General features: G+C 45.0%; 1 protein-coding gene across 1 annotated transcript in view; it reads left to right on the forward strand.

The window, feature by feature from the left end:
• PYGM (glycogen phosphorylase, muscle associated) overlaps positions 1–15,881 on the forward strand; it is a 1,234,135-nt gene that overhangs the window by 550,428 nt on the left and 667,826 nt on the right. Inside the window, exon 6 of the mRNA XM_073605061.1 lies at positions 1,102–1,213. Coding sequence (XP_073461162.1) covers positions 1,102–1,213 — 112 coding nt within the window. The remainder of the gene's footprint in view (positions 1–1,101; positions 1,214–15,881) is intronic.

Here is a 15,881-nt window from a genome sequence, read left to right on the forward strand (position 1 = left end):
TGAATGGAAATGTAGTACCATGTAGCAATAGGTTAATGACTGTGGATCAGTGAAAGTGAACTGGATTACAAGTGCCAAAGTGAATCAATCTCTGAAAAGAAAAGAAAAATCAAAAAAATCAAGTTAAATAAGTGGAATAAGTGCTGTGGTGGAGGTCACAGATAATAATTTAGTGAATTAAATATATCTTTATTCACAAAGGTGAAAAAGTCCTGACAGGTGCTTATGGCATTTAATGTGGACTGGTGTATAACATTTGAACACAAGGGGGTTGATTTACAAAGAATACTGGGAAGTAATGGTTGCTCTGCATTTAATAGCGCCCATTTCAGGCGCAAGAGTTCAACTAGGGGAATGTGCGAATGAATAAAATCACGCTACTAGCGGCGAACATGCCTTAGTAAATTCAGAATTGGCGCTAATTGGCGATTGGATCTGCAAATGCCAATTGCTACCAAGTTATTATATAGCGCTGCAACCATGATCCATGTGTGTGAAGAAAACATTTTTATGTGAGATGTGCTCTACCTCGTGTGCATCTATTGATGTGTATTGCAATTAGTATTCCTAGTTTGTTTTCTTCTTTTGCTAATGAATGCAGTTCTGAATGAGTATTGCAGAGTAATGTCTGCTATTCTGTAAAGTTACATGTATTGAACATTTACAGTTACATATCTGTTGTATGTTATATTTATCATGTTTTTTTTTTTATTTAGGGGACTTTAAAGAAGTAACTGTTTATGTTTATTCTTTAATCACACTACACTATTATGCAGGTCACAGCGTACTTAGCACAATGGCTTGGTGGTCTGCTCAGATGTCTCCAAAGCACTCAAGTTATGAGTTCAAATCCCAGCCGACCTAACACCCATCTAAGGCAGCTGTGTTTGTTTTTCCATTGCGCAAGCAAATTAAAATAAACAAACAAAAAAATGTAAACTGCCTGTTAACTAGTGTGTGCTGTTTGGTATTCCACACCATAATATTATTGAATACTTACATACCATTGCATGCATGCAATGCAATAATAGAATCAACCAAACTAAAGTGCATTGGCTAATTGGCTTTCACCTATTTTCAGCATATGCTTTTCCTTTTCAGATTGTACTTGCTCTTCCATATGATACTCCTGTGCCAGGATTTAGGAACAATACAGTTAACACTATGAGGCTGTGGTCAGCAAAGGCACCAAATGAATTCAATTTGAAAGACTGTGAGTATATCTATTGGTAATCAGTGAAAAAAGTGATCATATTTAGAAAGTTTGAGATTCTCATATTAAAAAATGTGTGAAACTAGTACCATGCACAGTGGTGTAGTGGGTAGCACTCTCACCTAGCAGTAAAAAGGGTCGCTGGTTCAAATCCCAACCACGACACCACCTGCCTGGAGTTTGCTGTTCTCCCTGTGCCTGTGCGGGTTTCCTCCGGGTACTCCGGTTTCCTCCCACACTCTAAAGACATGCTGGTAGGTTAATTGGCTTCTGTATAAATTGGCCCTAGTATACGAATGTGAATTAGGGACCTTAGATTGTAAGCTCCTTGAGGGTAGGGACCGACGTGAATGTATAATGTATATGTAAAGCGCTGCATAAATAGAGGGAGCTATACAAGTACCATAATAATAATAATAATGACTCTTGACTGCACAGCATATGGTGATTGGATATTTATCAGATCCAGCCATATGATCACATGCACAAACCCCCCCATAGTTTTTCTCCCAACACCAAAATCAGCACTGCATTTTTCCTTCCACTCACCACTGACACGGGGCATTTTTTTGCTGAAACTGACCATCTACACCAACTTTTGCTACCAACGATGGATGGTCTTTTTTTTACTCACACTCACTGCTAGGGTATTTTTTTTTAACTCTCACTAACCACAGATTCTGGGGCATTTTTTTTCCCAATGACCACTAAAGCTGGAGAATTTTTGTCTCCCACTGACATCAAGACATTTTTTCCCTAACGGTGACCACTGAACCCAAGGCATTTTTCCCTCCTACTAACCACTGATGCCGTTTTTTTTATGCCATAATGTTTTTATTGAATTTTGCATGAAGAGAACATAAACATGTACTGGTGACATACAATGAATTAAAGACAGTTGCATGCACTGTGGTGCAGAATTATTTTGCAAATGGTTGGAAAATAATGGTTGCACAAGAAAGTGAAAATAAATGTATGTAAATACGGTACCTATTCCTTCTGAGAGGAACGAGTACATAAATCAAAACAGAAGCCTAAACATTATATGGTTACTAGGGATGGGCCGAACACCTCCCTGTTCGGTTTGCATCCAGAAGATGCAAACAGGCAAAAAATTTGTTCAAACACGCGAACACCATTGAAGTCTATGGGACACGAACATGAGAATCACAAAAGTGTTAATTTCAAAGGTTAATATGTACGTTATTGTCATAAAAATTTTTGGGGACCCGGGTCCTGCCCCAGGGGACATGTTAGCAAAATGACATTTGTAAAGGAAAAAAAAGTCATTTAAAAGTGCTAGCACTAGTGCTGGCTATTAATGAATTGTCGGTCCCGACAATACACATAAAAGTCATTGAAAAAAAAAAAATGCGTGTGGGTCCCCCAAAATTCCATTACCTGGCCCTTCAGGTCTGGTATGGATATTAAGGGGAACGCTGCGCCAAAATTAAAAAAAAATGGCGTGGGGTTCCCCCAAAAATCCACACCAGACCCTTATCCAAGCACGCAACCTGGCAGGCCGCAGTAAAAGAGGGGGGGACGAGAGAGTGACCCCCCTCCTGAACCGTACCAGACCACATGCCCTCAACATGGGGAGGATGTCCCCATGTTGATGGGGACAAGGGCCTCATCCCTACAACCCTTGCCCGGTGGATGTGGGGGTCTGTGGGTGGGGGGTTTATCGGAATCTGGAAGCCCCCTTTAACCACTTGCCGACTGGGCCATTGCCGAAAGACGGCAACAGCGTGTTTTGCTTATTCTGGGTTGACGTCCGTGGGACGTCATTCCAGAATGTTGCTCCCGCGCGCCCCTGGGAACTTTCGTGACCGCCGGGTCCTGAGGACCCGGCGCATCACGGATCACGGTAAATAGCCGCTGATCGCGTCCGTTTACCACGTGATCGTTCCGTCAAATGACGGAGCGATCACATGTAAACAAACCTCCTTCCTCCTTCCCCTCTGTGTACCGATTGGTACAGTGCGAGGGGAGAGGGGGAGTGATGGCAGCAGGGCTGTGGGCTGAATGTTTAGTGCCCACAGCGCTGCTCAATGTCAATACACTGCAATGCTCTGTAACACTGCAATACACTGCAATACTCTGCAACATGATGCAATACTCTGCAACACTGTGCAATACTCTGCCAATACTCTGCAACATGGTGCAATACTCTGCAACATTGTGCAATACTCTGCAACACTGTGCAATACTCTGCAATACTCTGCAACACTGTGCAATACTCTGCAACACTGTGCAATACTCTGCAACTCTGTACAATACTCTGCAACACTGTGCAATACTCTGCCAATACTCTGCAACACTGCAAAACTCTGCCAATACTCACCAATACTCTTCCAATACTCACCAATACTCTACCAATACTCTACCAATACTCTCCAAAACTCTGCAATCAATTTTAACAGAAACAAAGACATTTTTTTTTTTTTTAATCGAATTTTCAGTCTTTTTTGATTTATAGCGCAAAAATAAAAAACCCAGCGGGTACAGTGTTGCATGACTGAGTAATTGTCATTCAAAGTGTGAGAGCACCGAAAGCTGAAAATTGGTCTGGTTAGGAAGGGGGTTTAAGTGCCCAGTTGTCAAGTGGTTAACAAAGGGGACACCCAGATCCCGGCCCCCCCATGTGAATTGGTAAGAGGTACATTGTACCCCTACCATTTCACAAAAAGAAAGTGTCAAAATGTTAAAAAACCACAGAAGACGGCTTGGGACAAGTCCTTTATTAAAAATAAAAGAATAAAAAAGAGATTCCAGCGATGTAATCCAATAAATCCATCTCCAGCAATGGATGACCTCCAGCGACTCCAGCGAGGAACATGTACAGGATCCTGCCTCCACCGGAGGCACCCAGCCAATGACGTGGCACCAACTTGACAGCTCTTATGTACCTGAGGGCAGGGCCACCCGTCACGTGACCCCATCCCCCTCTGACAAGGGGAAACGCCGGGGTTTCCCAGTGACGATGCAATGGGAATCCTGCGTTGCACCAGAGGGGGACGGGGTCACCCATACAAGTCACTGAGAAACCTCGGCATTTTCGGGATCGACAATTCATTAATAGCTGGCACTAGCGCTAGCACTTTTAAATGCCTTTTTTTTCCTTTAGAAATGTCATTTTGCTCTCGGACTGTTATAAACATGGGAAACATGTGCTACTTTACAGGCATACTATAGACACCCCCCAGGTACGAAATTTAAAGGAATATTTCACTTTTATTGTTTCACTTTAAGCATTATTAAAATCACTGCTTCCGAAAAAACGGCTGTTTTTAAAACTTTTTTTTGCATTGATACATGTCCCCTGGGGCAGGACCCAGGTCCCCAAACACTTTTTATGACAATAACTTTCATATTAACCTTTAAAATTAGCACCTTAGATTTCTCCCATAGACTTTTAAAGGGTGTTCTGCGGCTTTTCGAATTTGCCGCGAACACCTCAAATTGCTCGCTGTTCGGCGAACGGGCGAACAGCCAATGTTCGAGTCGAACTCATGTTCAACTCGAACAGATAGTTCATCCCTAATGGTTACTAAAGCCTGGATGACTCTACTCTCCAACATAGCTCTACGAACAACAAGTACATAGCTCTCAAACCATCGCTGTTACTTGACCAACCAAAGTACCTGAAATAGAATAAATCTGGTTAAATCAACACAAAAATAAGGAGAAGGGTAGGGATTACCTCCCCCAGGTCAGGGAATTGGCCAAAGGGAGGAAGTGCCCACCCCAAAGGAAAGAGTTTGCCACTGACACAAGAAAATAAATACTGAAAATAAAAGAGTAAAAGGAATAGAATAAAGTAGAAAGAGAAGATAAAAGTCTAAGAGAATGACCACACGGGGAGGGGAGTAGAAAGAAAGGAAGAAAGGGAAAGGGAAAAAAGGATGTGGGCAATCTGACGGGGATTGCTTGCATTAAGTATAATGCCACGTACACACAAGTGGACTTTGCGTCAGACTTGGTCCGGACCGGACCCCATCGAATAATTTGATCGTGTGTGGGCTCCAGCGGACTTTTTTTCCCCAAAAGTTCGATGGACCTAGAAATTAAACATGTTTCAAATCTTTCCGACGGACTCGAGGCCGGTCGAAAAGTCCGCTCGTCTGTATGCTAGTCCGACGGACAAAAACCTACACTAGGGCAGCTATTGGCTACTGCCTGTGAATTTCCTTATTTTAGTCCGGTCGTATGTCATCACGTACGAATCCGTCGGACTTTGGTTGATCGTGTGTAGACAAGTCCGTTCATTCGAAAGTCCGTTGGGAAGTCCGTCGTAAAGTCCGTCGAAAAGTCCACCCGTGTGTATGCGGTATAAGTATCTAGGAATTACATTCCTTTTCAGTGCTACAGTCCTTCCAAACCAAGACAGACCTGTTTTGGTTACGTCTTGTTTTTATTCATGGAATAAGGGTAGAAAGTTTTGTACATATAAGTAATCACATCCATCTTGAATGGGAATTCCAATTGGCAACAAGAAACCGCATCCCGCAGTAGAGTAACCTTAGAGCAGAATTTATCAACCAGGGTTCCGTGGAACCCTAGGGTTCTTCCAGACATTGCTAGGGGTTTCTTAAGTAATAAGCAATTTCTGCTTCTCAGATGAGTAACCACTGACACCAATGATCTTTTCAGCTATCTGTAGTGAGGGAATCTTCTCAATGACCACAAATGTAAGGAGCTGTATTCTCATTGACCATCACACTAATGTACTGGGAGCTGTAAATAATAATGTTTAGCAGAGGTTCCCTGAAGCCAAAAAAGTAATTTCAAGGGTTCCTCCATGTTAAAAAGATTGGAAAAGGCTGCATTAGAGCGTACAATTTAGTTAGGTTAAATTTAAGGGTAACTCCACTTTCGTGGGGGGAAAAAAAATAAAGAAAAATAATATAGCGTATACAATTGCGACAGAAGTCATATTGTAATTGATTGTTATTAAAAATTCTTTCCTTTTCAATGTGCATCTAATTTTCTGAAAATGCAATGCAATATGGCTATCTAGAGGTGTTCTGTATACAGAATGTGTACAGAACGCCCCCCCCGTAAACACAGTTTCTTGGTTTGTGTGATTGGCTCTCTGATTTTCCCAGAAGTCTGCCCTAAGATTCAAGTCAGATTTCAGACATCCCTACAACCAAAAAATTAAATTTTTGGTGAGCTACTTCCAATTGGAAATCACGTCTAAAGGAATGCAAGCCCAGCAGCTTTCCTCAGAGCTCTGCATGTGCACAGCTGATTCCTCTCCTCTCTTCTGTCTTGGCTCACAGCTGCAGTGGGCCGGGCCGAGCCGTCCCGCTGACGTGAGCCGGGGAGGAGGGGGAGAGAGAGAGATGACAATCAGCTAAGTGCCTGGAGCCACGCTCATACAAGGTACAGATCGTGTCAGGTATGGGTATGGAGATCGAGATGCTAAGAGGGCTCCCCTTGTGGCTAAGTGCAGCGCGCCCCTGTAGTTGGGGACAGGGAGCGCAGTGCTCAAAGAAAAACGGTTTGCCAGGTGCTTGCTTGTAGTCAGATGAGCTGGCCACTGAAGGATGACTGTAGCAGGCTGATAGCAATAGCTGAACTTGCTTGAGTTTGGTAAGTGGAGAAATCAGGAGCCAGACCAGAGGTCATACAGGATAAGTCAGTCCGGAGAATAAACAGGGGCAAGCCAAGGTCATACACGGGAGACAGGAACAGAAGCAAATTCCAGATGCAAGCCAAAGGTCAAAACCGGGAGATCAGGAAGCGAGGTCAAGGCAAGCCGGGTCAATAACGGATAGTCCACAGATCAGGAAACATAAGCACAAGGCACACAGGGATGCTGAGATAATCCAGCAATGTTCTGTTGCTAATGGCTGGCTTAAATAGAGCCGTTGGCTCCAGCGTCTGTCATGCCACTTGCACGCTGCCGCGCACGCGTCTTATTGCGCATGCGCCAATGCGCGCTGGTGTGGAAGTTACGCAACAGTCTAGGAGCATGTATGTTGTTTGCCGGTTCCCAGGAATTTTCTTCTGAAGAATACCCCTTACATTTAACCATAAACTGAGTTTGCCTACCTCTTCTTCGGCAGTCCAGGATGGCTTTCACTTTATATTCCGTGTCGTTACCTATAGTAACTGGTGGAGGTGGCAACTCTTCTCTCCCTGGGAATGGGCTTGGCACAGCTGGTTTCAATAGAGAGACGTGGAACACCAGATGGATCTTGTAGGAGGCAGGCAAAACAAGTTCAAAAGCCACAGGGTTCACTTCCCTTCCCTTTTGATCTCAAATGGACCCACAAACCTTGGACCTAGCTTCCTGGAAGGACAAGAGAGTTTGAGGTTAATAGAGGACAGCCATACCTTGTCTCCCACCTTGTAGATGGGGTTCTCTCTCCTTCTTTTGCCATACCGCCTCTTGAAGTCTTCTTGAGCCTTTTGCATGGTTTCTTGGAGGACTTGGTAATTTGTTTGAAAGAAGTTCATTCTGTCTTGAAAAGCTGGTACAGGAGATTCAGGAATGGTGTTGGGTATGAAGGAAGGGTGAAAGCCATAGTTCGCAGAGGAGAATGATGGCTCAATGTTCAGAGTTTTACACAGAGACTTCCAGAATCGGGAGGTAAACTGTACCTCCCGATCTGAAACAATATTGTCCGGCACCCCGTGGAGTCTGATGACTTCTTTGATGAACGTTCGTGCTGTTTCTGAAGCTGAGGGGGTACCCTTCATTGGAACAAAATGGGCCATTTTTGATAGCTGATCTACAATCACAAAGACGGTGGTATAGCCCCCAGCTGGAGGTAGTTCGACAATAAAGTCTATGGATAACATCTTCCATGGCCTGTCTGGGACAGGCAAAGGTCTTAGTAGACCCCCATGCCTTGGTTTTGTAACCTTTGTTCCTAATACAGGTTGTACAGGATTCCACAAATTTTTTGCAATCCTCACGTACCTGAGGCCACCAAAAGGTACGCTGTACCAGATCGGTGGTCTTGGTTATACCGAAATGCCCAGCCAGTGCGTGATCGTGACAAAGTTCCAATATAGGCACTCGTAGGTTTTCGGGTATATAAATCTTATTTTCGTGCCAAAGCAACCCATCTCTGACTTGTAGTTCTGGCCCAACAGAAGGTCCCAGTCTTGCGGAAGCTTGCTTAATTTGTGAAAGCAGGTTTCCCTGAAGCAGGAGAAAATTCCCGGGGGACAGGATGGTATCCGGAGGGGAGATTTCTTGGAGTTTGTGGATCATCCTGGATAGGGCATCAGGTTTAGTGTTTTTGGAACCAGGGCGGTAAGTGACATGAAAGGAGAACCTGGAGAAGAAGAGGGCCCACCTGGCTTGTTGTGGCTTCAGTCTTTTTGCAGATCTCAAATACTCCAGGTTTTTATGATCTGTAAAAATTAGGACTTGATGAGCGGCTCTATCCAGAATATAGTGCCATTCCTCTAATGCAGATTTTATTGCCAACAACTCTCTGTCTCCCACATCATAATTTCTCTCTGCCGTAGACAACTTGCGGGAGAAGAAGGCCACTGGGTACAGCAGGGCCTTGGTTCCTTGTCTTTGGGACAACACTGCTCCTACAGCAATTTCAGATGTGTCTACTTCAAGTACAAATGGCAGAGAGGAATCTGGATGTTTTAATACGGAAGCAGAAGTAAAGAGGGCCTTGAGGGTCTCAAAAGCCTTTTGGGCTTCAGCATACCCTGTTTGGTTAACTGGGTGATTGGCGTAATAATGGCTGAAAACCCTTTAATACATTTCCGATAGAAATTGGCGAATCCAACGAACCGTTGGATTCCTTTTTTGTCTGTTGGGACCAGCCAATCCAATATTGCAGCAATCTTTTGAGGATCCATCTTAATGCCCCTACTGGAGATGATTAACCACAAAAATGGTATACTTTCCTGTTCAAACTCACACTTCTCTGCCTTTGCATATAAGCCATGCTGTCGAAGTCGAGCCAACACACTTCTGATGTGCCTGCGGTGAGATTCAAGGGAAAAAGAGAAAATTAGTATATCGTCTAGGTAGACGATGACAAACAGGTCTAGAAAGTCTCGTAAAATGTCATTGATGAAATACTGGAATGTAGCAGGGGCATTACACAATCCGAAGGGCATCACCAAGTATTAAAAATGCCCATAACGGGTACGGAAAGCAGTCTTCCATTTGTCTCCATCCCTGTTACGGACCAAATTGTAGGCTCCACAGAGGTAAAGCTTAGTGAACACAGTGGCAGTTCCAAGTCTTTGGAACAATTCTGGTACCAGGGGAAGAGGATAGCGATTTTTTACTGTAATTTTATTTAGTTCACGGTAGTCCACGCATGGTTGAAGGATATGATCCTTTTTCTGTACAAAGAAGATGCCCGTGCCTGCTGGGGACGTGGACGGGCGAATTAAGCCTTTCTTTAAGTTTTCATCAATATACTCCTTTAATGCCCCTTGTTCTACCTCTGTTAGGGGAAAAATCCTTCCGAATTGGATCTCTGCTCCAGGGAGCAACTCGATAGGGCAGTCATAGGCCCGGTGGGGAGGCAAGGCCTCCGCCCCCTGTTTACTAAACACATCTAGAAAGTCAGGGTAAGCTTCGGGGATAGACTGATGTAGGCTGGTATCTGTGTCCAGGTATAGCAAGGTAGTGGCCCTATGAGCGTCTTGAGATCTGCAGAACTGCTGACAATAGGAAGAAGAAAAGGTAACCTCTCCTGTGGCCCAGTTGATGTCAGGATTGTGCGCTTGCAACCAAGGCATGCCGAGGATTATGGGAAACAAGGGTGAAGCAATGATGTCCATGCGTAGCAATTCTTGATGAGAGTTAAATATGATAACAGGTATTGGAGCAGTCTCTTGAGTGACAGGTCCGGATTTGATGGTGGTCCCATCAGCCAGATGGGTGGAGAGCCCATGGGCCTTTGACAACAGGGGAATCTGATGTTTTGCAGCAAAAAAGGAATCCATGAAATAGCTGCAAGCTCTGGAGTCAATAATGGCGGTTATTTGCAGAGTCTTTCCTGGGAGCTGTAATGAGATAGAGAGGGCAAGGTGAGATGTGCTCTTGACCAGAGGAACAACATAGTCAGTAGACAGGGAGAGGCACATACAGAGCTTAAGAGGGCAGTTCCTGATGTAGTGTCCAGGTTCCCCGCAGTACAGGCACAGATTATTCATCCGATGACGTTGACGCTCCTCCTGGGTGAGAGAAGGCCGAAGGACCCCCAACTGCATAGGTTCAGGTGTGTTAAATGTGGAGGTAGGTGGCGCTGGTGAAGTATGATTTGGAACCTTGGGAAGCATCCAGGTTGGGCGAGAAAGTCCTGTAGCTCTTTCTGCCCTACGTTCCCTTAAGCTTCGATCGATCTGAATGGCCAGATTGATCAAAGCATTCAGAGTCCGTGGTATACCAACTCTGGCTAACTCATCCTTCAAAGGATGAGAAAGTCCCATACGGAACTGGTAGCGGAGGGCCACATCATTCCAGTTTGTGTCTGAGCTCCACCGTCTGAATTCAGCCACATAATCCTCTGCTGCCCTGCGTCCCTGCTGAAGGGTATGCAGTGCAGTTTCCGCAGTCACAGAGAGCTGGGGATCTTCATATAACTGGGCCAATGCGTCGAAGAAGGTGGTAAGGTTGGTCAGAGATGCATCCTTTTGTTCCAAGAGATGATGGGCCCAGGTTTGGGGATCGCCTGTAAGCAAGGATATCACGAAACCCACCTTGGTGGCCTCCAGGGAAAAGGTGGGTGGCTGGAGGGCAAAAAATAGTTCACAGGAATTGCGAAAGGCCCTGAATTTATGTAGATCTCCGGAGAATCTTTCAGGTGTCGAAACTCTAGGTTCTGGAGGAAGCATCACCACCGTTGGAGAAGGCCTAGCTGAAGAAGCGGAAGCAGGAGGGGCTCCCTGGACCCGGTAGGGTTAGACAAGGTTAATACCCGTTCTTCCAGCCGGGTGTATCCTTGCTGCAGATTCTTGACTGCTTCAGTCAATCCTGCCAGGTGTGCACATAGTTCCTCCATGGGAGAGGTTCCCTGCTCAAGCTCAGACATGGCTGTCTGCTACTGTCACATACCTGGTAGGTTTTGAGCCTGAAGTGCAGAGAGAGACCTCCCCTACGGCTCCCAATCATGGCCCTCTGGAATGGAGACAGAGGACACAGGCACAATTAAAGTCCCATTCAGTTCTATATACCTTTTTAGGAACACATTTGCAAAAACAAAGGTTCACTTGTCGGTGGTGGAGCTTTTCCTCTGGGGTACAGTGGACCAGGCCAATCTGCCTGGGTTTGACTTCAGACACAGAAAAGCTGGAGGAACCGGGTGCCGGAGGGAAAGAAGCTTCAGACAGCATTCGGGTTGGTTGGAAGGTCTGGGATCTCCCAGGAATGACGTTCTCGTAAGCATCTGTCCAGCTGTATAGCTAGCTGGATGAGGCCCTCTAAAGTATCCAGGATTGCTACTCTGGCTAGCTCATCCTTGAGGGACTCAGACAAGCCCAACCAATATTAGTACCTTAGGGCAGCTTGATTCCAGCATGTATCTGCAGCCCATGTGCGGAAGTCCACTGTGTAATCTTCTGCGGGGCACTGCCCCTGCTGCAGGGTGTGCAGGGCATTTTCGGCTGTAGCCATATGTTGGGGGTCATTGTATAACTGGTCCATAGCCCTGAAGAAAGTGTCAACAGAATCAATGAGGGGACTCTTTTGTTCCAACGGTCCGTGGGCCCAGACCTGGGGGGCCGTCCAAGAGTAAGGATATAATGAATCCCACTTTTATGTTCTCTAGGGAGAAAGTTCTTGGTTAGAGAGCCAGGTATAGCAAACAGGCATTTTTAAAGGCCCTAAACTTTCTTCGGTCCCCCGAGAACCGTCCAGGGGTTGGCACTCGTGGTTCAGGAGGCGGGGTCAGTACTGTGTGGGTGGAGGTGGTGTGCTCCTGAGGTGAAACAGCAGAAGCGATGGCTGAGGAGGGTCTTGGATCAGGAGACACGGGATCCGGGGATAAATGTTGCAGATGACTCTCTAGCTGAACATAGGCATCTTGTAGTTTCTACACCGCTTGGGTAAGTGCAGTGACCTGTTGATACACAGCCTCTATAGGGGAAGCACCTCTGTTGATCTCTGACATGGCTGGATTATACTGTCAGGTACGAGTATGGAGATCGAGATGCTAAGGGGGGCTCCCCTTGCGGCTAAGTGCAGCACGCCCCTGGAGATGGGGACAGGGAGCACAGTGCTCAAAGAAGCACGGTTTGCCAGGTGCTTGCTTGGAGTCAGATGAGCTGGCCACTGAAGGATGACTGTAGCAGGCTGATAGCAATAGCTGAACTTGCTTGAGTTTGGTAAGTGGGGAAACCAGGAGCCAGGCCAGAGGTCATACAGGGTAAGTCAGTCCTGAGAATAAACAAGGGCAAGCCAAGGTCATACAGGGGAGACAGGAACAGAAGCAAAGTCCAGATGCAAGCCAAAGGTCAAAACCAGGAGATCAGGAAGTGAGGTCAAGGCAAGCCGGGTCAATAACGAATAGTCCACAGATCAGGAAACAGAATCACAAGGCACATAGGAAAGCTGAGATAATCCAGCAATGTTCTGTTGCTAATGGCTGGCTTAAATAGGGCCGTTGGTGCCATCGTCTGTCACACCACTTGCGCACCGCCGTGCACGTGTCGTATTGCGTGTGGGCCGATGCGTGCCGTTGTGCGCTGATGCACGGCGTGTGTCTCAGAACTCTCTATGGGCATCCATGTTGGTTCAAGGTGACATTGCCAGTTCTACGACGGCAATGTCCCTGACAGATCAGCAGACACAGAGGAGACACAACACAGGAGAGCTGCAGGGAGCAGGGCTGCGGCTGACGGAAATACGCCAACAGATCACAATGTCAGGGCTCATCAGCCATGATTATCGTGGTCTGTTTGCAGAGGGAAGGGTATAGCCAGAATTAAACAGAGGACAATCAGCGCAAACTAAACGTGATAATGAATGCAAGCTGAACACTTAAAGGATTCACCAACCTCAATAACAGATAACTAAACAAATGCAAGTGCAGCGCAAACCGATAAAAACTTTAATCTGTAATAATCCTCGGGCAGGGATGGTAAGGCTGTAGATAAAACGCTTTCAAGCAATAACAATTATTAAAGCGTTTGTTAACCCCCCCAAAAAATAGATACTGTTCCTTTAAAGCATGTTATACAGCACAGTGCTTGTGCTGTCATTTGGCCCCCTGTATACCCTAAAAAACCTGGCTGATCCTGCCTGGCTATACCCTTAACTAAACAAATGCAAGTGCAGTGCAAACCGATAAAAACATTAAATTAAAAGTCCATATGGTAAAACATATATGGAATTCTTCTTTTCACAAGCAGACTGGTCCCCTTGCGTACTTCTCAGATGTCATATAAAATCGTAAGGGTACGCTTACCAGAAAAGATGGACCCCTTAATTACAGGGAGTCAGACACGCCTGGATCAGTATCTGATCGGCAGCTGCCTTAGATCTCATCTGCGGTGGTCGGTCAATCGGTAATCCTGAGATGAAGCCGTAACCTTCATTGCAGGGTAGAAAACAGCAATCCACAAAGATAGAAAAAAAGATGATCTAAGTGTATACCGTATAAAAATGTATTAAATGAACTATCAGATTAAAAGATCGGTATAGCCAAAGAAAAAATGATAAAGATAAAAAGCTCTCCACGGCGCGGCAAATACAAAAAGCAATGGCTGCAAACAGACTGTTCGCGTCCGAACAGCTGTGAAGCCTGAGATGGCAGCGGGTGACGTCGAACGTATAGCTCCTCCCCCCCGTACGCGGCGTTACGTCCAAAGGACACCTGAGGGTGACAGGTTAGCTCCACCCTCGCTGACAAAGTCCTTTGGATGTAACGCCGCGTACGGGGGGAGGAGCTATACGTTCGACGTCACCCGCTGCCATCTCGGGCTTCACAGCTGTTCGGACGCGAACAGTCTGTTTGCAGCCAGTGCTTTTTGTATTTGCCGCGCCGTGGAGAGCTTTTTATCTTTATCATTTTTTCTTTGGCTATACCAATCTTTTAATCTGATAGTTAATTTAATAAATTTTTATACGGTATACACTTAGATCATCTTTTTTTCTATCTTTGTGGATTGCTGTTTTCTACCCTGCAATGAAGGTTACGGCTTCATCTCAGGATTACCGATTGACCGACCACCACAGATGAGATCTAAGGCAGCTGCCCATCAGATACTGATCCAGGCGTAATTAAAGAAAAACAGGGGCGCACCAGCCTTGTGTATTAACTTTTTAAAAACATTTATTATAAAAATGATAAAAAGAAACAACTCACAAGCAATAGGTGGAGGGGGCACAACATGAAGTGTACCGACAGCCAGCATGCAACTTTAGGATGAGCGATGCCTTCCAAAAATTGTGGAGAGATGCATACACATCACAATCAGCTAACGCGTTTCGAAGGGAACGTCCCTTCTTCGTCAGAGTTATGCAGTGATCCCTCCTTCAGCAGTCCCCCTTATAAGTGCCTGAGTGTCAATGAAACAAGGATGGGATATGGGGCTCCTCCCCCTCAGGGGATCCCTCCCTCTTGTGCCCTCCAATCATACGGGCAACACTCCAATTGGTGAACAGAGAATAGCTTGTGTAGTAAATAGTAATAATAATAGTATGTATGTATATATATATATATATATATATATATATATATATATATATATATACATACACATACGCATACACATACATACATACACACAATAAAAAAGAGAAAACTGCGCTTGAAAAAGAATTGTGAAAGCTGCGGTTATAAGTGTGGCACACCAAAGACAAAATAATAAACAGAAAACCGCGCTAAATGATATAAACACTAAAAAAATGTGTAATCCTTAGTATAGTCCGTGTAGTCCCATATAAATGTCCACAACAAATGAAGGAGGTAGACCAATCATAAGAGAATAACATCAAAATTCATCCAAAGTGATAAATGATGAAACCACAATGGAACTGAAAAAACACCAAGATATTGTGCTTACCAGAAGTAAGCCAAATAGAGGCAAGTGGCTTAAACCCAGCCTGGGCCTTTGGATGGGCGATCCGGGTGATGCAGGATAAACGCACTCGTCCCGTGTATTCAGTCCATGGAGATTTATCCAAAAATATATGGCAAAAACATAGCGTAATACTGATAATGTAAAATACTCCAAATACAAATAATAAGTGCAACACTCAACAAAACTAATCATGTGTGATCATATATCATCCAATGTCGGCGCAACAATTAAGGATGGTAGATGAATGTCATGCAATCATGCAAAGATATATCTTAGGGTGAATAGGTGGAGAAAAATAAATAAAAAACAAAAAACAGAAAAACAGCACCCAGAAACTGCTTCCCAGATGGGATAAAAAGCAAGTATGCACCAAATCACCCAGAGAAGAAAAAAGGAACCATCTAGGTGTACCACATCACATGCACAAAATGCTTACCAGATGGTAAATTTATATGAGCAAAAATCCACACAGCCAAACGTGTAAAACACAGAATAAAACTGCAGCAGCGAACCTAGGGGAAGTCCTGCTTACCAGACATCCAGATAAGGTGGGCAGATGTGATGGAGCGCAGACAGGCTCCTAACAGGAACGGCGTAGACACGTCCTGGCCAATCAAGCCCAAGCTCAGCAGTGCATATAAGG

This window comes from Aquarana catesbeiana, linkage group LG11 (assembly GCF_042186555.1).
Source record: "Aquarana catesbeiana isolate 2022-GZ linkage group LG11, ASM4218655v1, whole genome shotgun sequence".
Classification (NCBI taxonomy): Eukaryota; Metazoa; Chordata; class Amphibia; order Anura; family Ranidae; genus Aquarana; species Aquarana catesbeiana.